This window comes from Diceros bicornis, chromosome 4 (genome assembly GCF_020826845.1).
Source record: "Diceros bicornis minor isolate mBicDic1 chromosome 4, mDicBic1.mat.cur, whole genome shotgun sequence".
Taxonomy (NCBI): Eukaryota; Metazoa; Chordata; class Mammalia; order Perissodactyla; family Rhinocerotidae; genus Diceros; species Diceros bicornis.
In genome coordinates, this window is record NC_080743.1 from 98,450,527 (window position 1) to 98,475,799 (window position 25,273).

Consider the following 25,273-nt stretch of genomic DNA (forward strand, 5'->3'; position numbering starts at 1 on the left):
ACATACCAATTTAATGCAGTTCCAAAACATTAAAAAGAAACAACCAGAACTCAGCATTGCCAGGAGAGGTGAGACTTGCCACAGGATAGATTTCCCGGGTCTCATTATGAAACCTCTACAAGCAGAACAATATCCTGCGTTCCCAGCCTTCCTGGAGGTAAGCTGGAGTCTTGGACAAGCTATGCCTTTGCAAGCTCACCTCTCCAGTCTGTGACGAACACTATCAAATACATAAGTGAAGCACCAGAGCGTAGAGGACATCGGGCCACAGAAAGTGGTGTCAGCCGGCTCAGCATCCGGACCTCACATTGACGGCTCTCCTCCTCCGCCTCCTCCTTACCCTACTTCCAGTGCCCTGCTACCTGCTACCTCTCATTTCGGCTCTGCCCCTCTGGATGATTCTCTCCACGTCCCTGTCCTCGATGGGCGGTGGCAATGTGTGCCCTGAGCCCTGTGCTAAGCTGTATGGCTTCTTCCTGTGTTCTCAGTCTCTCCCAGGCCCACCTGGCCCAGCTTAATCCTCCCTCCTCCTCTGCAGCTTAGTCCTGGTTTCTTCCTGCCGGCGCCTCCAGGCAGCAATGATGGCTTCATCATCCATTTCTTCCTCTTCCTCTCTGTCAGTGCTTCTCCGATACTGGGACCGCCGCCCTGAAGCAAACCTCCCTTCTTCTCTGTTTTCTGTCCTCTCTTTCTCTCCCTCCTCTTCAGACCTCGTGAAGCTCTGGGTGAATTTCCTCTTGGCTCCAAATTCAGCAAAGTCTGACCTGGATGACTCTTCCACGTCTTCCCAGTCCCTGGGCCTGGCCCAGTTTGGACGTCGTGGTTCCGGGGACTCTCCCCCTTCGGAGGGCTCAGGGGTCCGGCGGAAGAAGTAGGGCTCTGGGCTTTCCTCGCGGGAGCTTGAGGTTTCACTGAACATCGACCTGGAGAACTTGTGCATCTCTTTGCCCTCCCTGGTGGAGGAAGAAGAGAACCGTGACGTGCTTCTGACAGAGCCGCCATTGGCCTCATGGTAGGAGGCGGTGTCCTGTTCCTCTGACTGGGATTTGGAGAACTTGTAACTGGAGGATTTAGACTCTGTCTCCCGGAGCAGGGAAGATCTAGTGTACTTCCCCCTGGAGCTTCCAGACCAGTCGCTTTGGGGAGGAGATTTTTCCTCTGTCCTGAGCCCACTGAGCCACTTATTAATACTGCTATCCATCTCCTTGCCAGCTCTGCTGCCACTTCCATAGCCATCAGAGACGGCCAGGGAGGAGGAGGTGTCCGCTTCAGGTTTTTGGGAATTACTGCGGGAAGAATAGCGGAAGCTCCCTATGGCACTGTCAGTGTCCTCATCCCTATCACCCACATCATCATCCTCATCTTCCTTGACCTTCTTCTTCTTGAAAAGGGAGCTGCGTTTGTTGTCAGAGGCCAGCTTCTCCATTTTGTACTCAGACATCTTCTCCCTCAACTCCATCTGCATCTCCCTCTCCTTCCGGCCAAGTTCCTTTAGGTCAATATTGTCAGCAAAGAGGCTATAGATAGGCTTGCTGGTCCCCTTTACTTTGCTCCCAGTACCTTCGGCCCTCGAGCTCAGCATAGTGTGGGAGGACAGCACAGAGGGCGTGTCAGAGCTGGGTCTCGGCTGGCTTTGAGGCAGCAGGCAGCCGCCCAGGGAGGAGCCACTCTGTCCACTGAGCATGGAGACTTGGTCATCCCCCAGGCAGCTAGCTGCTGGTGCCACCCTCATGCTTGCAATGGATGGTGAGCGGGACGACAACAGCATTTCATTTTGCTTCTGGGTGAGAGTTTCGCTGACTACATTAGCAATCCAGTTCTGGATACTGGCAATGGAAATGGTGTTTCCAGGCCCCACTGGCAGGTTAGGCAGTGGCGTGGGGTTGGAAGCCAAGCATCCCCCCATGTTGCTTACAGCCTGAGATGGGTGGGAGCTGTGGCTCTGGGCGCTGAGTACTGATGCTGTGTCCCCATCAGCACTGACTGAGGGGGCTGCAGACCAGAACGCAGACAGGGGGATGCTCCTGCTGGCAGCTGAGCTGTCCGCCTCCCAGCTTCCCATGGACTGGCTCTCCTCCAGCGTCTGCTTGCTTCTCTCCAGCAGCTCCAGCCTTCGTTGCCTCTTCTTGGCTGAGGCCATGTCCTCTCCCTTGCTGAGCTCCACCACCTCCTCCTTGTTCTCGCTGCCCACCTTCTTCTGGTGTTTCAGCTTCCAGGCCTGGTAGGCCGAAAGGTTGACATCAGAGAGGCTCTTCTTCTCCCCTTCTGCCTCCTCTGCACCTTGCTCACTGCTGCTGTCTCCTGTCTCCAAGTCTTTCTTGTGAAATCCAAATTGGATTCTCTTGATCTTCCATCTTTCTAGGGCAGTGAGTTTGTCCTTGTTCCTGCTGCAGAAGTTATAGAAGGAGCTGGCCTCAGAGGACACACTCTCCTCGTCATCCTCTCGCACCCTGCTCCCCGCCTCTGAGCTTGTGTCCACCTCCTCCCTCTTGTTCCTGGAGTGATATCTCCGCGAAGCTTCCTTCTCAATCTCCAGCAGCCTCTGGTTCCACATGTCCCAGGTGCTCTCCGTGGACACAGAGTCGGAGCGGCGTCTCCCACCTCGGTTCTGGCTGCTCATCTCCAACTGCTGCTTCAGGACACGTATGTCATGGCTGGTTACACTCTCTGAGGTGCTGCTCTCGCTCAGGGTGTGCCTCCGTCTTCTCCCCACAAAGGAGCCAGCATTGCCCCCCTCCTCCTCGTCCTCCTCCCTACTCCAGCTCCGGTGCCCTTCTGCCTCGTACCTCTCATTTCGGCTCTGCCACTCCCGAATGATCCTCTCCACGTCTTCATCCTCGGGCTCCTCCCTGCCCTGGCCAGAGGAGGCTGAGCACCTGCCGTCGTCACCCTGGGGGACCTTGCCTGTGGGGAGGCCCTGCCTCTTCTTCCACTCCTCATATAGTTTCTCCTCCTCATCTTCATCAATGAGGGTGAGAGGCTTAGAGGCCCGGCTGGCCTTCCCCAAGGAGGAGCCACTCAGGTGGCTGGTGGTGTCATCCTCCTCCTCCACTGTGAGGGCATGCACTCTGGCCCCAACAGTGCTCCCCACATCCTCACCCTCATCTGCACCACCCTCCTGGCCACAGTCCTCTTCTCTCTCTTCCATCAACTTCTCGTTGAGCTCCCGGAGCTGCTTCAGGAAGCCGTCGTTGGGGTGGATGGCCCGCTTCTTGCGCACAGTCATCAAGGCCTCCAGGATGGCCATGTCGTGGAAGATCATCAGGTAGGCCACCACCAGCACTGCCGACCGGCTGATGCCCATTTCGCTACTGACCAGGACTCTCCCTGAAAAGAAAACACAAGAGATAACGAGGTAACTACAGTGACTTCCTTGTACTTTTTTTAAAAGTACTGTTTTGATGTGCTGGATCTCATGTTTACATTGCCTTTGGTATTCATCCATGCTCAAGTCCCGTGAGGGATGAGCATCATTGTCCCCACGTCACAGATGTCAGACAGAGCAGTGAGGCTGCCCTGTGCTTGTGGAAACATTTTCTACATTGTCTGAACCTGGGCAGGGAGCGGGTGGGGAGAAAAAGAGATAACCACTGGCCCCACTTTTGAAACACTGGCATGCATTTCTACTTTCTCCCTGCCAAACTGAGCATCAGAGAGAGGAGAAATCAAAGAATGGGGGAAGAGGGAAGAAAGAAGAAAAGAAATGAGGCTAAGATTGATGATTCACAGAGATGTCGAATCTCAGTGTTGGAAAGCCCCACAAGTCACAGCAGAAACTTGAGAATTCCCTTTCCAACAACATCCTTGATTCTGGATCACCCATCATTCAGCCTCTGCTGGATGCTTCCAGTGACAGACAGCTCAGCATCTCTCTTTCTCTCTCTCTCTCTCTCTCTCACACACACACACACACACACTCACCCTCACTCCGTATTTAGATCGCTCTAATGTTTTGAAAATTTTTTCACACGTTAGGGTAAGGAATAACTTTTTGTAACAGGCATCCAGTGTTTCTACTCTGACATTCTAGGGTCAACAAGGAACACATCTGTACGAACCAGGTCTTTTATACAAAAATCTTTAAGAAGATAACTCTCACATTCTTTGCTAATTTTTTTTTCTTTCCTGGATATGCTGGGTCTTTCCATCATTGTTCGAACATCTTTTCATGTTCCATTACTATACTAGCCACTCTCTTCCAGGTCAAACTTTAATTTGCCAGTTTTTCTCCTAGGAGTTTGTGTCAGGATGGAGCAAGCTATTTCAGGTTCGGACTGACCCACCCAGAGCAGCGTGAGCCCCTCACCACCCCATTCTGGGCACTGAGCCTTCATTGATGCCATCTAAGCTTGCGGTACAGGTGGATATGTCACACAGTGAACTCAAATTATCTTTTATATCAACTGAAACCTATAAAGCTTTTTTAAAAACTCCTAGTAAGTCACGTGTCTCTTATCTTGTAACATTTTTTCAACATAAGGATAACTTTACAAATTCCCATTAATGTTTTTGGTAGATATAACCTGTTGTTATAGCCTAACAGAAACTTTTGCAAGTCTCAACTCTGCCATTCAATAGATTAGTTATCCCCTGGCCTCCTCCTCTGTTTTGCATCCTTCATAAACGCGGCAAATGTGCCCTCTATGCCTTCATCCTAATGGCTGTATGAAATGCAGCCTGGGACCACTGCAGACCTCCCTCCAGGCTGTCACCAGTCTATTTGCCAACAGTCTTTGGGGATGTTTGTCAAACCGGTTGAGTTCTATCTAACAATATGGGATGAGGGTGACTTTTATTAGTATATCTTTGCACCAGTTAAGACCACATCATTGTCACACAGGACGTCAGAGACCAAGACAAGACTTGAGGGAACCTGAGGCCCAGTAATGCTGAAAGGCATTATTGCCAAGGGCCAGCAGTCACTAGAGGGAGGTCAGCGAGCAGAATCGAAGCCGCTCAAGGAGCATCTGCAGATTCACTGTCTTATCTCCTCCCACCGCCAGCTCAGCGCCCAGCTGTGCCTCGCCAAGGCCCTCCCCTTAACAGACTGACCAGGCCACGATCTACTGCTGTAAATTATTACCAAAGTCTCACTCCCTTCCTTTGGAGGTGGAGTTACCAGACCAGCTCCCTTCAGGACACAAGCAGCCCGGCTTCCTCATACGGGCATCAGCTGCTCCTCAGACTTCGTCTGGCAGAGACAGGCGGGGTGCCAGGCTTTCCTATGCTGTGTTCCTTGCACCCTGGGATTCCAAGGAGCCTCAGGGGCAGCCTGAGGGACAAGGGAGAGGCCGGGTGGGTCAGACTCTGGGCGGCAGGATTTTCTATCTTCTCTGTTAGGCACAAGGCAACCCTAATGTCGTATAGATTGTGTTCTGCACAACTCCGGCGGGCGCCTTTCACATCAAAGTCGAAATAGATTTGATGATGAAAAATTTCCAGCAGTAAAATGGCTTGAGGAAGGTGGTCTTTTTCTAATCTGCAGTCACTATTTTTATTCGTAGCAGGGTTGATGTGAGGGGAAGTCCATCTAGATGTAGTCCCTCTGTTTAAAAAATTTGAAGGGTACAGCTAGTGGAGAGAGCATTGGGCTTGAGTCAGAGAGGGTTCAAGTTCTGTCTACGTTCTCAAGATGCCTTTAAATGGCAGGTATTTGTGTTGTATCCTCCCAATTCATAATTCTCCTTTTTCTCAGAATTTCCCCCTCTCCACACCGCAGGAAAACAAGAAGTACTTGCCCAGAAGCCACTCCATTGCCACCATGGATAGAATTCAATGTAGACAAAGGACTAGAGTCTGCCAAACAAATTCTTTCTCTAGGGAATTTGGAAATGGGACTGAGGCAGGAAGTTAGCCCGTTAGGCTAGGCCTGTGGAGGGCCGTGCTATCTGAGGCAGAAGGAGAAAGAGAAGACGGAAACCAGGAGTCCTGAGGTTGGCCAGTCCTTGTTCCAGATCGTCCTGGGGGCACATTCCTGTCTTTAGATTTCTTCTTCTATTGTTATAATTAACGCCTTTGATGATTGTTAGGTAGTTTGAGACGGTGTCTACTAACTAGCAACCAAGAGCACCTTGACTATTACACCGTGGCAAAGTCACTGAACCTTCCATGGGTCTCAGTTTCCCAATTTGTAAAACGTAAAGAACCTTCTCTCATGAGGTCATTGTGATAATTAGGTAAAGCTCCAGGTGTTAGTTTCGCCTTCCTCCTAGTTAAGAACTGACTCCCAAGCACGCTGGAGTGCAGAAATCAGAAACTCAGGCTCCGGGGGTAATTCTAGGGATGGTGACCGCTCTCTGCGGAGAAAAGGGAGGGTGAGGCTGATGGCAGCAAGGGGACAGCAGATGGCCTGCGGAGCGCACGGCCGCTGCGGGTGCTGGAGCCTCCACTCGTCCGACCAGCGGTCTGCGAGGGCGAAGCTGATGCACTCGCCCGCAGGCCCTGCTGCACCGCTGCCGGCCCGCGGCCCCAGCCCGAGCCGGCGTCCGGGAGGCAATGCTGCCGCCTTCCTCAACCCGCCAGGAAACTTCCCTGCTCGGCGCGCCTCCTCCCTCCAGCCTCGGGCAGCGTCTCCCGCCGCGGCCTCTGCTCTCTCTCCGCCCTGGGGATGCGTTTCGGCTCTGCGATCGGTCTCTCCGCCCTCGGCGGCGTGGGGCCGCCGGCCTGTGGCCGAGTCCACGCGCGGCTCCACCGCGCAGCCCGCGCCGTCCGCACCGCCCAGGAGGAGCAGCCCAAGACCCCTCTCCCGCGGACGTCTAGCAGACACACGTGAGGCCACATGGTCAGAAGAATACATTTAAAAGTAGGGTTTGTTTGTTTTTAAGCCTTGAAAAGGGGAGAAAACTATTTCATATATATAGGTAATTTATACATATACATGAAATTTATAAATTCATAAATTATATTTTAATAAAAATTTATACATATAAAAATATTCCCTCGGTAGATCGATAGATAGATAGATGGCTTTTCCATTAGAAGTCACTCTTCATGGCCACTGGCCACTGGCCATTGTTATCACCAGCTGCCACTGGTGATGACAGGCAGCGTCCTTCCCCGCAATCATTAACAATATTGTTTATTATAGTAATGGCTATAACTTTTTAAACACTTATTATTTGCTGAGTGCTGTGCTAAGTAAGCCCTTATTGCGTTTTTAAAATTTTAATCCTTACAGTGATTTTAGGAAGATTAGATCTCTTTATCTTTGTTCTGTATGTAAGGAAACTGAAGCTCCCTGGGACCAAGGAAAGGCCTGAGGTCCCAGGTATACCCTGGAGAGCACAGCAAATCCCCGCCTCAAGCCCAGGGTCCTGAACACCCACCACCCCCACTGCATGGGCTCAGCCCCTCCTCACTGGATGCCCCATCAGCTCCGTGGAGGAGCCTCCCCTCATCTCTCACCTGGACTGCAGCCACAGCCTCAGTGCTGCTCTCCTCATCCCAGTCTCACCTCCCCACCCGTTTAGTCTCCAAAGCCCAGGGAGAGAGTTTTCTAAAACGTAGATCAGATCAAGGTGCCTTCAGCTCCCTTACCTTGGCCTTCAGCTTCCTGCATGTTGGGGTCCTGCCTCTAACCCTCGTCTGCCGTGCTAACCCACACTCGCCTTGGGATTCCTGGGCACACCGAGATGATTCCACCTTAGGATCTTTGCACCAGCACTTCCCTTGGCCGGGAATGCTCTTCTTCCAACTTTTTCGTGGCTAGTTCTTCTTGTCACTCAGCTTAAATGTCCCCTTCTCAGAGAGTCCTTCTCACCCACCCTCTCCAAGGAGCTCACCATCATTCTAACACATCATCCCAGGTACCACCTCTGCCTCACACTTATCAGAATTTGACTTTTTTTCTGCCTTCACTACAATGTAAGAGGCAAAGGCTAGAAGCTTTGTCTGTATCTTTCACCACAGTGCCTAGAACAGCCCCTGGCAGGTTTCGGGCCCTCAATAATTGCTTATTGGATGAATGATTGTCCTTTCCTTTCCCCTCCTCTTAGAATGAGATGACAACCTTCTGAAGACAAATAACCTCCAGACACGGCAGATAATCAAGAGGTTTTCAGAACATTCCCCAGGTCGCTTCCCCCCCATGGAATTCCACCAGCCTGGAGCAGGCAGACCCCCTCACCTCTGTAGGTCAGCAGGGCTTCATCGAGGAACTCGGCAGCCTTCCGGAAATGCTGGGAGATGTCCACCTCGGGGAAGTCATCCACCTCAACACCCAGGTACTGGATCTCCATGCCAGCATAGAATTCAGGCCCAGTGTAGACACCAGTGCCATGAGCAGCATTCAGGATGTGGGTAATTCCCAGCCTCTTCAGCCTCCCCTTGTTCACAGCCACAGTCCTGGGGAGAAAGAGGCAGGGACATTTTTGCCAGAGTCAGAGCTGGACTGAGACTACCACTGAGAATGGGGAGCCTGTCTCGGCTGGGTCAGGAGGGCCACAGCTGGGCAAGTGCCCGCCCTCTCTGCTTCCCCAGGTGTCTGGGACTCACTGCAATTACGGTGATAAAAAGAGGCCAGTGACTCGGCCCCAGCAGGAGAGAGAAGAGACAGGGAGCTGGGCGGGGTAGGGCGGGATGAAGAGGAGAACAAGACTGATGTGTAAGAAAACATTTGAAGGGTCTAGAGATCTCTAGTTTAAAATCCCATGCCTTGGGAATGGACATTCATCAAGACCCAAAAGTGGCAGACAAAAATAATAATAAAATTAGGTGTGCTTCATATTGATATGGCATGCTATATTTTTCGAAGTCCTTTCACATGCATTATTTTATTTTATCCTGATAATAAACTTAAGAGGTAGACAGGGCAACTATTGTTATTCCCATTTGAAGATTATAAAAATGAATCAGAGAGCTTTTATGACTTCCCAAGACTGAAAGGAGAAAAAGATTCTGAACAAGAACTGGTATTTTTGGTTTCTAGTTCAGAGCTCTTTTTTTCTGCTGCTGAACAAGTGGAGTTTAGTTTGACGAGACCCTGAGAACAAGGTTGCTCAAGAAGTAGCGAGGCCTTTAGCTGGGGACATGTGGAGACGCCTGGGGTCCCTGGTGCCCACGATGTGAATGCTTCTGGGTCAACAGAGCTAATTAGAGGTTACTTAGGACTTGGTGCCCAGCTCTGGGAATCAGGTTCTGGGCACTTGATTCCTCCACAGTGGAGCACAAGACCCAGTGTCCAGAGCTATTTCCCTACTGCCTGCCCTGGGGCCCCGATTCCCTCCTTTGTGTCTGGATATATAAGTAATTACCCTGGGAGACTATCTTATTAATTAGTCAATGGATCTGTAAAAATTAGTTTCACAAACGAACCTATTGGTACCAATTACGCACTGGCAAGACCCTGAAGGAAAGGAAAAGGATGTGAGTTGTTTTTGGTTTTGTTCTGGAAACCATTGATAAACTTTTAAAAAATAACATTTTTTCTGATTATAAAAGCAATAAATGTTTACTCTAGGAAATCTGTACAATTCTAAAGAAACCTAAAGAAGAGAATAAAAATCACTTGTAGGACCACCTCCTAGGGAGTAGTTAACATTTGATCATATTTGTTTCTAATTTGTTATCTATGCAAACGCACCCACACGCACAGCTATATATTACTCAGCATCATACTGTATATAGATTGTTTTGTAACCTATTTATCCTCTTACTATATTGTGAACATTTTCGTAAGTTGGTAAACGTATAAAAATCAATATTGTCAATGGCTCCGAATGTTCCATTATATGGTTGTTAACGGAAGTCATGGGATGATGGTGGGGTGTGTGTTGGCACGGCTCTGCGGCAAGAAAGGAGGCCCAGAGCAGACACCTGGAGGGCAAGGCTATGACACGAGCCTGGCAGGATGGCGGAGGATGAGCAACCGTGCCAGCATTTTGCCTGAGGATCTCTGTGTGCAGGTGGGCGAGGGGGACCATTCTCCAAGGCGAGGGCTGGGTGACTAGCCAACCAACTAGCTTCAGTTTGCTGGATGGAGCTATTGGGGCCTTTAGTGAAAGTTGGGGGAGTTTCATCTCTCTCAGGCACTATCCAGAGGGGTAGGATAAAGGGTCATGACACCAGCAGTCAGACTCACTTCTCTGCTATGAAGACGTTGGGCCAGACCTCATCCACCTCGTTCCAGGGGGTCTCTTGGCGGTCTTGGACCAAGGCCCGCTGTAGGTCCAGGACGCAGGGGGTATTGTACAGGCTGGTGTCATCCATCTTCTCCCTGACGCGGTTGTACAGGTCCTCCACCAGCAGCTGCTCGGCAGACTCCAGCATGCCTGGACACTCTGCCTCGGCTCTGATCCCCCGAGGCTTGAGTTCTAGAGGGGACAGGCAGCATTCTCATCCAAGAGTTAGGAACCCCACGGCCTTCCCTGCTCCCTGGGAGAACCCACTCTTGGCCAGTTTGCCGCCAGGACTCTGGGCGTGAAACGCCAGCAGGGTCTGCCAGGAAGGACTTTGTGAGGGCCCAGGAGCCCTGCATGGGCCTGGACCCTTGTGGTCTGGATCAGCAGCAGTACGGTGTAGACGTGTGGGGGAAGCAACACCAGTTTCCCTTACCTCCCATATTTCTCTAAAGCTGGCTGATAATTTCTTAGACTGAGGCCCTTGCGTGTGTACCTGGTATAAGCCCTGTAACCCCCACAGCGACGGGACAAAGTGGATGCTCAGGAGCTTTCACCAAATGAATAAATTGCATTCTAGCGTTACATAGTGCACCCTGTTATTAGCTTGCCTCCTTTACATATGGAATGCAAATAAGCCCAGGGAAAGGAAAAGTTCCAGCCGTCATTTACGCAAAATCATGTTTTAACACACATTTATTCATTACTTCATCTATTGTCTGCTTGCTCCCCCTGGAGCGTAGGGCCTGTGGTTCTCAGCCTCCCAGCTCTCTGACAGGCGGCAAAGGTCTGCCATGAGCTCCGGTGCCAGGCTCAGCACAGGACTCAGGGCCTTTGTGACAACAGGCCCAACAACTCCTAGTCCAGATGAATTCAGATTCCATTCACCCAGGTCTCAAGTGACCCTTTATCTCCTGCCCCTAATATATTTGCTCCAATGTATCAAAATTTGGGGGGGAAAGTAAGATGTTTCCTTTCTCTAAGAAGGGAGACAAGAACAGTGGAGGGCAAAACCTTTCCTCCCATGTAGCAGCCAAAAACACTGAATAGACAGAGAGAAAAAAGAAGTGAGGTTAGGGAAGGAGTGCCCTCTGTGTCAGCCCTAACCTCTTGTCGGCACCGCCTCTGTCCCTGCTGGGTGAGGAGCACGGCCACATTTGGCGAATAGACTCTGCCTTCCTGGAAGAAACTCGGACAGGTGTCTGAGGGCCAGGCTTGCCTGCTCCAGGCCTGCGGGTCCTGGGAGTCCTGGGTTCTCCGGGGCGGAGGACTCCGTTTCCCTAAAGCTCCTCTCTTCCGCCCTCTAAACCACCTGATGGGCACCCACATTCCTGCGTCAGGTCTCTGCTCTAAATGTTCTCTGATCTCTGTTTCAAAAGCAGAAAGAGAAAGCCTCTGCAACCCCAGAGCTCTGTTCTGTTTAAAAATAGATGAAGCGTTCCTATTTTCTCCACCACTCAGTTTGCTCCCCGCTCTCCTGGGGGTTTACACAGCAAATGTAAAATCCCCTCTCCTCCCATATGTTTCCTTTGCTACACGTGAAAAATAAAACTCCCAACACCTCACTGAAATACACAGCATTGTTTTCCTCAGCTATTTACATAACAGACTGTTGTTTCGATTTCTCAACCCTTTCCAGTTTAAAACAAATATCCCAGCCCCTCATTCCCACTGCAACTCCTCCTTTCTCTAGGTCTCTGCTTCACACCTCAGGCTTTTTCGATTCCACCCTCCCCCTGCATCAATTTATCCCACTTATTTCTACCACCTGAGGTTTCTTCAGAAGAAAGTGACGCCCACACACGTCTCCTCTGCACTCGCTCACAGCATATGCAGACTTTTGTGAAAATGGAGGACTCGTCAACATACATTTTTACCCTTCTGATCTCCAGTGAGCAGGGCATTGTTTAGAAATATCACCTGATGGTTCTTTCTCTGTAATATATTGTTTTTTCTTCCCCCACCACCCTTCGGCCACTAAGACTAATGAAACTTAGGCTTAATGCCCCAGAGGAGGAGAGGGTAGAGAAGACCTAGAATAAAGAAGGCTTTGCTCAGCTTTAGGGTTCAATGTTGAATGTCCACAGCATCTTATAGACTTGAAAGTGAAGCTTTCAAAGACAGAAAATGGTTTTCTCCCAGCTCCCGAAGCTAGGTTCCTACTTATCCAGAACCAAAGCCTGGAGAGTGGTCCAGAGAGGGAAGCACAGAGCAGGATGATGCAGGATGGAAGGTAAAGGAAGTTCCCAACCACACAAGAGGGAAAAAGAACTTCCAGAGCTAGGGTGGTGCTGGGAGCAATTTAGAGAGAACTAGACAGGGGTGAAGACAGCCTGGCCTGGCTTAGAGCAAGGTGACAGAGACGCTGGGTACGGTGGTAAAAGAAAACAAAAAACTAGAGACTTCTTTGAGAAGATGGGGCCTTCGGGGGTGCTCAGATCAACAAGCAACAGCTTGTTGCTTGTTGTCTCTCCTCATGAGGTGAGAAAGACCTGGGGTTATACGAAGGAGCAGCACGTATGGTTCTTGTGACTAAAAGCCAGGGAAGGGATCATGGCCACCAGCGGTGGATGCTGAATTAAGTCCAAAGGCCAACTGGGCCCTGTGCTGTCAGCAGTGTGGCCTTTCCCACCCCGCCCCAGCAGAAGTGGGAGAGACACCAAGGCAAAGGGGGCAGAAAAGGGAGGAAAGAATTCGTGAAGGATTATTTGCCCAAAATTGATTAGAAAAAAATCCATCCAATCAGGATGAGCATCCTTGCATGGAATATACGTTCTCCACTCCAAAATTTACTGTGTGAATATTAACATCTCTCCCCACCCCACCTCTCCCCACCTCCTCCCCACACAAACTTCAGTTTGAAAACCATCTTTAAGCACTTGTAGAAATGCAGATCTAAATGTAGACATCCCTGTAAACAGACCTCTCTGGATACGCCTAGCCATTTCTTGGGCTCTCAGGTCTGTGTCTCTAGCATAAGCCACGCCAGGTCCCCTGAGATTAGCTGAAAACTGAATGGGAGGCCCTAGGGGCAGGTCAGAGCTGCCTCCCCGGCTGTCAACTCTAGAGAACTGATCACACTGGTACATAATAATTTCCACCCTGTCCCGTGAAGTTGATGAAAGGGGTTGGCAGAACTGCCTTCTTTGGATCTGCTCCTCTCACTGTGATGGGCAGCACCTGAGAAGCACACTGACTCCTCCCGATGGGCTCCTCCGAGGGTCTCCAGATGACCCGTGGACTCTCCCTGCTCCCACCCAGCTTCTGATGGCATTACCTTCATTGATGATCTGTTTAGCTGCGACGGCTGAGGAGAGGTGAATGGGATCCATGAAAATGCTTTCTGTTTCTGCGTCTGAGACCAGTGAGTACCTGAGAGAAGAGGGTATTCTTGTGAGATGACTCTGGGCAGCATCTGAATGGGAGGTGTTCTTTTTAGACAAGAGACCTGGATCTGATTAACTACAAGTGAAAAACAATGAGAGATACAGGGACTGCCTTCCTAAGTTTAGGGAACCTGAGAATGCAGAGCACTGGGTACCTGTGGCTCAGTCGTCCATCTGTTCTCAGACCAGAGTTGGCCCCCATGTGAGTTGATGTTAATGACATGGTGGTCCAGGCTGTGGAGGGAAGAGGGTGTGTCTGTGGTTGGGGGAACTCACCTTGATGTGGCTTCGCTTTCTCTACTGGGTTCCCACCTTTGGATGTCCTGCTGCTCATTTTTTTCTCTTGTCCCTGTTCCTCTGTTATCAATACTATGGGATGTCTCTTACTGTGCCTCTACTGGGTTCTGCTGGCTTGGTGGGCCAGGTAGGCTGCCCTCATTCTCTCTGCACCCCACGTCTTCTCCCTGCTTGTAGGGGAGTGGGCTAAGAATGAAGGACTGGACAGCACCATGGGAAATGTGAAGATGTGCTCACATGCACTGTCCTGATTCTGAACACAAGAAGTCAAGGGTCAGCCTGGGCCCAGGGATGCAATAAAGTGACTTAGGTAAGTGTTAGGGTGATTTTCCAGAAAGAATTCAGCAGAGGTGTCCAAAGAGACCTTGGAGGAACATGGGCATCAAGGGCAGAAACAAGGGTTAGGATGCCACTGTAGTGGTGGGTGTCCCCCTCCCTAGTGGGTTCTCCTCTTTTCTAGGGGTTGGGGTGAGCTTTGGGTCTTTTTTGCTTAGTCTTCCTTTTAGGTCCAGGGGCTTAAAAAAAGTGAGAGGCTTTTATGAATACCATTTTTTATCACAAAAATTCCCTCCCTGCACCTTGTCCCCTAGCAACCACTGATCTGTTTTCTGTGCCTATAGTGTGGCCTTTTCCAGACTGTTATATAAATGGAATCTTTTGGATCTGGCTTACTTCACTTAGCAAAACGCATCTAAGAGTCATCCGTTCTATTGCATCAATCAATAATTTGTTCCTTCTTATTGCTGAATAATATTCCATTTGTCAGGCACCTCAGGCTATTGTTGCCATCACTGTTACACTGCCTTGAGTCAAGGCTGGGTATTCCAGAGGAAAAAATGATACTCATGCTGCTGGTTTGGTGGTACTGTGGGTTCTGGTCTTCTTTCTCAATTTGCTTGCTACGATTTAGTTTTCAGAGTCCTCAAAGAGCTGCTGTATCACTCTGTCCAGGTTTTGTAAGGGCAATCCCTGGGAGAGTCCAGGCGAGGGTGCATCTTCCATCTTAACTAGAACTTCTGTCCATTGTCTTTTTGCTTTTGAAAGTCTGAATCAATGTGTTTCCTGATCCCTGCAATTGACCTACGAACCATAGGATTTGTCTTGGTTCCTAGTGTTTAGAAATTTCCCAATTATGTTCGTTGGTCTATTTTTATCCATTGTGTTGGGAATGGATACCATTTTTGGGTGCCTTCTATGAAATTAATCCTGACAAACCTCCCACAAAGCAGGTATTATTATTCCTGCTTTAATATGAGAAAACTGTAGCTCAGAGAGGTTAACAAAAGGCAGTAAGTAAGTGGCAAGGCTGAGTTGCAAAGACAGGGCAATCCTGCTTTAAGTCCAAACTTCTCTCCACCACAATGTACTGACACCATTCAGAGTGGAAAGCGGGGGTGAGTCAGCTGGTGGGAGCAACCCCAGCTGGATCCGCAGGCCCAACATAGGCTTTGATACAGAAAAGTACTTTTAAAATACTTGTTGAAAGCATGGATTGATGGATGAATGGGCTGGGTGGAGTTGAGCTGAGTCCAACGGAGCTAACCTGAGCTAGGATAAGTTTAGTTGAATTGAATTGATTAGCAGAACAATTCTCTTGTAGTAGACATCTGCAACATCAGAGTCCACCCTTGGGAGAATGGTGTGCTCAGGCCAGCAACGCTGTGAAGAAAGACATATATTTGCCAGAAGAAAGGAGTTGCCTGTGACTCTAGGCAGGATGTGGCTAGACCTGCCCGCGCAGCATAAGGGACAGCACAATGTGGCATTCTCATCAGCAGTTCCTGAGAGATTTCCGAGAGCAGTTGTGTTGGGTCATTCCCATTCCAGCACTAAGTGCTCTTTGTGACCAGAAGACGTATTTCAAGTAAACATGACTGGCAGTAGGGGTGGATGCAGAGTGAGGTTTGTGGGACCTTATCCTTGGATGTTAGAACTAGAGAGGTCTTTAGAGATCTCATCGCTTTCTGAGAGGTATTAAACACTAGAACACCTGGTGGGGGTGGGGGTAAGCTCTGTAAAGGTACAGATTAGGTAGTCTTATTTACCCCTGTATCTCCAGCACATGGAAAATGATCACGCAGAGTTTGACGACTAATCAACTGGATGGTAGGTAGACAGATGAGTAGATGGATGAACAAATGAATGGCTGGATGAATGGATGGAATATGCGAGGCACTGGGCAAGGTGTCCACATACCACCTTGGGTAGCAAACGCGATGGACTCCAAGGCCCTGCAGTCTCTGGCCCCTTCTTCCTCTCTAGCCTCAGGTTCACTGGGTTCCTTCTGGCTCACTCCTTTCCCATACACTGGTCTTCTTTTGGCTTCCCATCCTCACCCAGTTTCCTTCTGCGCAGGAACTTTGCAGAAGCCCATTTCCAATACCTCGATGCTCAGTCCTCCCGCTCTTCACCCATCTTTCAGATCTTAGTTGAGTCATTACTTCCTCAGGGAAGTCTTCCCTGATCTCTACCTCTTATCGCACCATACCCCTTTCCCCTATGGCACTTCTGTCAGATGCAAGTTTACGTTTATTTATGAAATCATTTAATACACATCTGTCTCCTGTGCCAGACCATGTCCTCTATGAGGGCAGGGACCGTGGCTGGGTACCTGGCTGGCTGTTGTGTCCTCAGCACCTACCACAAAGTCTGGCACAGAGTAAGTGCTTAATCGATACTTTCTGATTCACTGACTGACTGAATTCGCCCTCAGTACTATCATATTTAAGGGAACGTAGCAGTTACAACAATTAGCAACAAGTATTTATCAAATATTTGGTACTTGCTCATCATTTTACTGGGACACCAGTAGCAAACCCAGAAGCAAATGGCCATGTTCTGTCAATGCTAACTCTCTGTCCTTCTGAGGCCAAGATGGACACAATCTTGGAGGCCTGTGTTGGCAATTAGCAATTTTTTCTTATGGTGGGTTAAAGGTGACCCCAAGTCTGTGACACTCCTCACAAAGAGAGGTAGGGCCTATGTCCACTCCCCTTGAATTTGGGTGGTCTCTGTGATGCTCTGACTAATAGAATATGGCAGGGCCGGCCCCGTGGCTTAGCGGTTAAGTGCACGTGCTCCACTGCTGGCGGCCCAGGTTCGGATCCTGGGTGCGCACCGACGCATCGCTTGTCTGGCCATGCTGAGGCCGTGTCCCACATACAGCAACTAGAAGGATGTGCAGCTATGACATACAACTATCTACTGGGGCTTTGGTGGAAAAATAAATAAATAACATTAAAAAAAAAATAGAATATGGCAGAAGTGGCACTGTGCCAGCCTCTGAGCCTGTCCTAAGGGCAGCTTCCCCTTCCTGCTCTCGTCGCTCTCTCTCTTTGGAAGCCCTGAGCTGCCATACAAGAAGTCTGACTACCCCAGGACCACCATGCTGGAAAGGCTATTGGTCAACTGTCCCTGCTGAGCTCCCGGCCAGCAGCCAGCCATGTGGACGAGCCTCTTAGAGGTGGATCCTCCAGCCTGTCAGGCCACCCCAGCGGACACCACGTGAAACACAGACAGGCTGCCCAGTGGAGTCCTGTCCAGTCCTGACCCGCCAAAAGGGGAGCAAAGGAAAATCATTGTCTTAAGTCATTATGTTTTGAGGTAATTTGTTAAGAAGCGATAGATAACGGGAACAGTGCTATTCCAAGTGCAGAGAAGGGAATTTTGAGCAAAGGCTAAGGCACTCTTCCCCTCATAGTGATACACAACCTAACAAATATCAGCGATGGACCCAAATGTGTTGTGCTTGGGAAGTAACAACAAAATGATGCCAATATGAGAGAGTGAGCCCCGCCACTCTGCCAGACTCTGTGGACAAGCTGGGCCCAGGATTCAGGGCAGGCTTGGTTTTAAAACATCAACATTTCATAAAACTAGAGTTAGAGCCTCAAATTTTATATAAATGTGAGATCCAGTTCCATTTCAATAATATTTATTATTGGAGTTTTATTCTTTTATTTATTAGTAATTAACATTATTTATACTATTATTAATAAAATAATCATTTTGTTTATTAAGCGTCAGTATTATATAAAATGAGGTTTTAGGGGGGAAAAATCAAAACAAAACCCTGACAAGGTAATTAGCTGAGAAGTCTTGTGCTACTTTGGGGACGAGAAGGGCTTCCTCCTGGCACAGCCACTCATTTCTCCCACGAGGTCAGTTTTTTGTTCCTCTGTGGGCCTGCAGCGCTCGGCATTCTGAGGAGGCTTTCTTACATCTGTGATCAGTATTCCGAGCAACTGGTGCAAGCTGAAAAGGGACGCAGGAGGAGCCCTCACCTGTCAGGTGTGCAGAGAGGGCCGCAGAGAAACTCAGCAGGGGTGTCGCTGGGATCCCGGCCTGGTACTGTCTGTCCGCGAGCCCTCCGTCATGCCACTTTCCCTAAACAACGTTGACTTCAGATTGTGTGGATTTGGTTTTAAGTGACAAATACCAGGAACTGAGAATCTGTCCTAAATATACCTAAACGCTGAGGCTATGGGTTTGATAGGGGAAAATTTGAGATTAAAATTTGAAAATAGGAATGACCGAGAAAACATCCTCCCTTCTTGTAGGTGTTACCACAAGGTTGGACTTGGCTAATGAGTCAGCAAATCTGAGAAATCATGTTTGAAGACTCGACCTGGTACACTTCTGAGAGCTGGCGGTTTAATGATTGAGAAAAGAGGAGGGTTAAGAACAGATTCCCTCCCCAGCCCCGCAGTGTGTCTGTTCTTGGCTGCTGATGCAAAAATGTGAGCAACAGTAAGCTAAGCTCCACATTATCCAGTGTCGAATGTAGGATGTAAATGACAGGCGCTTTTATGAGTCAACTGCTATGAGAGGAGACGTAAACCGAATAGTCATAAAGTTGTTTTGCCACAGACGCAGTTTACTAAGTCTAATAAAGCAGGCGTGGGGTTGGGACTGAAAGGAACTGAGCGGAGAACGACGTTCAGGCATTGAGCAGCTGGTCCCTCATTTTCCACGGAGAAGCAGGATTGCCGAGAAAGCAGCGAGGAAGGAGGGCGAGACCTGAACAACTGGTCCTGTTTCTATTTGCAAGGTCAGAGATGGCAGCCCTACTGGTTTTGATTCATGACCACGTCTGTGCCTCCAGCTGCACGCCTGACATGGAGTGAGAGAACACTCACATAATGACTGGAAAACAGCGGGGGCTGGCTGTTCATAAAGACAGGCAGGGAAAGAGAGGATCCAGGATCGACACACACCTCATCATGGGATCAGGAAGAAGCAGCTAAAAAGCCTTGAGTGTGAATTGAAAGAAACAATAAAGCGGAGTTGGATGGTCTTCCTGACCAAGAGCAGGAGACTGCTGCAGCTTTATTTAAACCTGTGTTTTTCAAAATTGCAGACTGTGACCCATTAGTGTATTATAAAATCAGTTCAATGGGTTGTGCCCAGCATCTGGGGGGAAAAAAAAAGAAAAAGAAAAGAAGGAAGAAAGGAAGAAAAATAGTATTCTATTCCATCATCCATTGCAAGGATAAGTATAATTTTGTGAAACCTTTTTTTTTTTAATTTATACATGCTTATATATACTCTGAGTTGAGATGTCAATGGTATGTCCTACTGTGGATTACACTCAGCAAAGTTTGAAAGCCACCGCTTTAAACAAATCGTCAGGTTGTCAAGACACAGAATGGAGTGAAATTTGGGTCCTTCCACCCAGACCTCCTGACAGCAGATCACTTCCTTTCAAGGAGTCCCTTGGAAATGAATTGGAAGCAGAGGCCCAGGAGGGAGTGTCTTGATTTGGCTTTTGCAAAAAAGATACAGGTTTCTGAGCTCCCTCTAAGTGTTCATTCTTCAGAGAAAGGGGCCACACAGGCAAAGTTCAGGCTCCAAGGAAGGAGAGAAGTCAGTAAACTAAAGCTAATTGATTTTTAGCAAGCTGCTTCCTGCAGGCTTCGTGAAAGAGCCGAGGCAGAAAATCTTCACAGGAAAAGAAACATAAAAGAGAAATGTAGCTAGGAGGAGCCATTTCCCAAAGGCACACAGACCTGACACTCCATGCTCCCTTCTCCTGTGCCACCACCACCAGGCACACAGACCTCTCTGTAGGAAGGGCAGGCAGAACGCCGTTACGGAACTTCTCTGAAGGTGGGGTGGAAGAATGCCACCAAAAGAGACTGCCTGACCAGATCACCAAGGAGTTCTAAAACACTGCAGAGGCTTGAAATATTCAGATCCAAAAGCCAAAGCAAGAAAAGGATTTTGATTTAGAAAGACATAAAGGAAAACATAAAAATATTCTTCAAATCAGAACAAGTGAAGGATAAAGAAGTTTGATCCTTTATTTGGAAAGGAAGAGAAAACTGGTCAGAGCTAAGGAAGAAGAGAAAAAGCAGAGGTGGGCTCCATGTCACCTGCATGGGAGGGCGTTGGGGAGGGGGTAACAGTCTCCTTGGAAGGGCAGGGAAGGCCCGTCTTGAGGTTGGTTTGCATCACAAGCAGAGTGTGCTCATCTGGGTGACTGGGAGGAGATTATGGATATGGGTGAAGGCCACGCCAAGTTGCCCCACTGGACAGGGAGTTTTAAATTTTAGTGTTAACTCATGAATTACCTAGGCAAATTTGCCTAGCTGGGAGATGGATGAATCTCTAGCCACAGGTTTTCCTCCAGAGAGAGTGACTCACAGTGGCTAGGTTTGAATTTAAGGTGTTTGAGGTCAGCGCCTAAGTCAGGCAAAAATGAAGACTGGACACTTCTATCCACTGTCTACACCCCTTTCTTGGGTTCTTTTTTTTCCCCCCCCCCAAAGCCCCAGTAGATAGTTGTATGTCATAGCTGCACATCCTTCTAGTTGCTGTATGTGGGACACGGCCTCAGCATGGCCGGAGAAGAGGTGCATCGGTACGCGCCGGGGATCGGAACCCGGGCCGCCAGTAGGGGAGCACGCGCACTGAACTGCTAAGCCACGGGGCCGGCCCCTCTTGGGTTCTTAATTCACCCTAGGATGAGATTTACAGATGAAGTTGGAAATGTTAAGACTCCCTGCCAGGACAGAAAGCAGACTTCAAGCAGACTTCATCCCTGAACAACTCTAGTTGATTGGCAGTGGCTATTTGCAGCACTGGGTGGACTTTTGCAAGGCCCTATCCTGGTTCCACAGGAAAGAGTATGGTTATGTCTCCCAGGGGCTAGATCTAACGCTATAGGAGGTTGAATGGTGGCCCCCCAAAAAGATATGTCTCCTAGAACCTGTGAGACATAAGAAATGCAATCTTATTTGGAAAAGGATCTTTGCAGATGTAACTAAGTTAAGGATCTTGAGATGAGATCATCCTGGATTAGGGTGGGCCCTAAATCCAATGGCAAATGTCCTTAAAAAGGACACCCAGAGAAGAGACAGAGAAGAGAAGACCATGTTGGAGGCAGAGGTTGGAGTTCCGCTGCTGCAAGCCCAGGAACTCCTGGAGCCACCAGGAGCTAGGAAGAGGCAAGGAAGGAGTCTTCCCCAGAGCCTTCGGAAGGAGGGCGGCCCTGCCAACACCTTGATTTCGGACTTCTGGCTTCCCAAACTGTGAGAGAATATACTTGTGTTGTTTTTAAGCCACCTAGTTTGTGGTAATTTGTTACAGTAGCCTTAGGAAACTAGGACTGAGAGTCCGTTGGTGGGGTATTTGCTGACCCAGGGCATAATTTAATTTTAAAAAGGCTCAAGCCTTTAGCCAAAGAGATAAGACAAGAAGGATGGAATTTCAGGCATTTATTAAGTACGGGGAAGACTGTTCAGGCTGGCGACCCAATAGCAATAGGTGATGATCAGTTGCTTAGAATACAGTATTTGCAGAATTAGGGCAGAATTAGAGAAACATGGTGTTTTAACTAGAGTATGCAGGACTCTGGTTAAATAAAACTCTGGTTAAATAAAAGTTTCTTGACATTACGAGTTACTGAAAGGAATTGGTTGTCATATATCTTTCTCTGGAAAGAAAAAGGAAGAGTATATATATAATATTACTTAATTTCTACCACTGGGTAAAACGGGTATTCCAATTTTATGATTAGGTAATTTATGCAGGCTCTCATGGCTAATACGTGGAACAGCAGACCTGACCGTGACTTTGGCCTCAACTGCACCATTTAAGTTCTTTCCACAGGACCATACTGCCTCTTGAAGAGGGCTTATTTCTCTTTTCATAGCTTAAAAAAAAAATAACTGCTTTATTTGAGGTACAATTGTTATACGAACTACATATATTTAAAATGTACAGATTGGTAAGGTTTGACATACATGGAGACCTGTGAAACCATCACCACAATCAAGATTGTGAACTTACCCACCATCCCCCAAAGTTTCCTCAGGCCCCTCTCTAAGCCCTCCCTCTACCGCCTCCCTGCCCTATACTCCCCAGGCAACCACTGACCTGCTTTCTGTCACTGTAGAAATTCATTTGGATTTTCTAGAATTTTATAGAAATTGAATTATATAGTATGTACTCTTTTTTGTCTGACTGCTTTCATTAAGCATAATTATTTTAAGATTCATCCATGTTGTTGTATGAATCAAGAGCTCATTCCTTTTTACTGCTGAATAGTATTCCAGTGTATAAACATACCGCAATGTATGTATCCATTCACTTGTTGATGGACATTTGGGTTGTTTCTAGGCTATTACAAACAAAGCTGCTATGAACATTCATGTACAAGTCTTCATATGGACATAGGCTTTCATTTCTCTTGGGTAAACACCTAGAGGTAGAATGACTGATCATATAGGCATAGATGTATGTTTAGGTAGGTGTATGTTTAACTTTTTAAGAAACTGACAAATGGTTTATAAAATGATTGTGCCATTTTCTGTTCCCACCAGCAATGGGATTGTTCGAGGTACTCCACATTCTCACCAACGTTTGGTATGGTCAGTCTTTTTAATTTTAGATATTCTAATAGGGATCTAATGGTATCTTATTGTGGTTTTAATTTGCATTTCCCTAATGACTAAGGATTTTGAGCCTCTTTTCATATGCTTATTTGCCATCCATATATCTTCTTTGGTAAAGTATCTGTTCAAATCTTTTGTTCATTTTTTAATTGGGTTGTTTGTTCCCTTTTTACTGGGTTTTTAGAGTTTTTTCTTATATATTCTGGAAACAAGTTCCTTATCAGATATGTGATTTGCAAATTTTCTTTCAGTCTGTGGATTGTCTTTTCATTTTTAAAGATACCGTCGAGTCGTTCATCTGGGCTGGTTCTGTGTAATGCAGGGGGTTGATTGGGTGATAATTCAAAGCCAAGGCAGCTGTAATGGTTTATACCTCAGATTTTATGACGACCATTGTAGGAAGGGATAGTCCATGAAGAGTCACCGTGTGTTTGCCTTCCTTGAAAATTTCTGAAAAGGATTAGCTAATTTGGGATCGATGTCGAAGAACCAATTGCTAAGGAGTATACACAAACCAAGAAGGGCATCAAAACCAAGAGGATTCAGCAGGAGTCACTGAGAACCCAGAGAAAATTTGCTCTGGATGTGGAACCATGCTTTTAGGAAGCTCAGCCCATTCCATGTGTTAGTAGGGCTTTCAGGCGGAGCCTGTTTTTGTCTAGGAGGGGGACCGGCAGGTGGAAGGGCTAAGGATGGAATGCCTTAAAATGGAGGACCTGCAAGTCAGAAGGAGCCTCGGTTCCTGAATCACTGCTCCAGTACCTGTTTTGGAGTTTATTTGAGTGAGAAAAAAAGTCCATTTGCTATAGCAGCTAACATTACCCTCACTACGATACAAAATCATCACCTATCCCAACCACACAGAAAACTACCTCTGCCTTGTCTGGGAGTGGAGAGAGGGGAGGGATATATTTTAAACCTCTCAATCCTGACAGTTTTTCTAAGTGGGAACATAATGCTGAATTTTGTGTGTGTGTGTGAGGAAGATTAGCGCTGAGCTAACTTCCGTTGCCAATCCTCTTCTTTTTGCTGGGGAAGATTGGCCCTGGGCTAACATCCATGCCCATCTTCCTCTACTTTATATGGGACGCTGCCACAGCATGGCTTCACAAGCGGCGCATCGGTGCACGCCCGGGATCCGAACCCCAGGCCACCGCAGCGGAGCTCACGCACTTAACTGCTATGCCACCTGGCCGGCCCCAATAATGCTGAATTTTAAGCTCCATTTGGACAAAGTGCCCTGGCCCCTGAGAGATGAGCACCTGCGGTTGCTCCAGCTCACTCCAGTAGGGAAGCCTTTCCAGCCCTGAGAAGCAGGAGCCAGCAAGACCCCAGGGGACCCGAGGAACAGTGGAGTCAAGCAGCATCAGAGATAGTTGGAGGTCAAGTTACCTTGAGATATTCTAGTTGGGTCTTTACTTCCCCTTTTATAGATAAGGAGACACAGCTCAAAAATTAAAGTGATTCTTCACATAAATTTGGTGACAGAGCTAAGATTAGAAGTCGGATCCCCTACTATTATTTGTGGCAGAAGAAAATGGATAGGCACACACACTATTGCTTTAGCAGGCAAGTAAGCTTTTCTTTGATGTCTCATGGTTTTTCTTAAAATTTCACGCAAATTTTTTATTCTACATCATAATATATCCTCCATGATTTTATGTAAAAGGAAGTTTTAAATAACTTGTCATAAAATAAAGAGGACTCTCCAGGAAGATGCATCATGTTTATCTGCCCCTGGGCACACTGCCACTTACCCCCAGCCATGCACAGATCACAGTTTGAAAGACACAGTTGCTCACAGATCAAAATTATCTCAGTGCTGGCACCTGGTTATGGGCCTCTTCCTCTCCTGATGCCTTCAGTTACAGTCTGCGGTCTACCATCCCATATCCAGCCTCAATCCTAGTGAATCGGGTAGAGCTGTCAGACTCCTGTTCACCCTTTCAGGCTCAGGCACGGCATCATCTCCTCCGGTAAGCCTCCTGTGACCCTTCTGACCCAGTTGTTCCTCTACCAGGCCCACCACACACTAGACCCTGGGCATATTAATTCTAGCACTTCCGCCACACTGCAATGCAGTCTGTGTGCACGTTTGCCTCCTCCAGAAAGAATGACACACCAAAAGTATTCAATAATGATGGCTGAGCGAGTGAATGTAAGGTGGTGGCTGCAGGCTCCCCAGGCCCACTTCTCCCCACGCTCCCTAGCCCACTCCCGTCATGCCTGGAGGGACGTGAAGTTCAGCAAGGGCTCACTTACTGGCTGGGGGAGGGACTCCGGAGGTACCGGGCCTGCACAGCCCGCACGTCGGCTTCATCCTCTTCACTTGGGACTACCTGCTCCTCCTCTGGGTCCCCACCTGTCGCCATGACAGCCTGTCAGCCTCTGTAAGTAGCGCATGAAAAAGGCGATTAGGGAATTTGGTTCTGGAGCTTTTGTTGGGGGACGGGGTATGTCAGTGATGTCACCTCAGTGGAACCAGGAATGGGAAGGTTACCAGATGCTAATACCCTGGTGGGGAAAGGACCCACGGGGAAAACCTAGTCAGACTTGGCCCAGCCACTGTTACCAGGAC

At 48.3% G+C, this 25,273-nt stretch overlaps 1 protein-coding gene across 1 annotated transcript; it reads right to left on the reverse strand.

Moving 5' to 3' along the window:
• Positions 1–331: 331 nt before the first annotated feature.
• STYXL2 (serine/threonine/tyrosine interacting like 2) lies at positions 332–25,067 on the reverse strand. Its single transcript, XM_058540153.1, has 5 exons — positions 24,958–25,067; positions 13,393–13,487; positions 10,079–10,310; positions 8,126–8,343; positions 332–3,327 (listed from the first exon to the last, which is right to left on the reverse strand). Exons 1-5 carry the CDS (start codon positions 25,065–25,067, stop codon positions 515–517), a joined length of 3,468 nt encoding a protein of 1,155 aa, XP_058396136.1. The 3' UTR covers positions 332–514.
• Between the last annotated feature and the right edge of the window lie 206 nt (positions 25,068–25,273).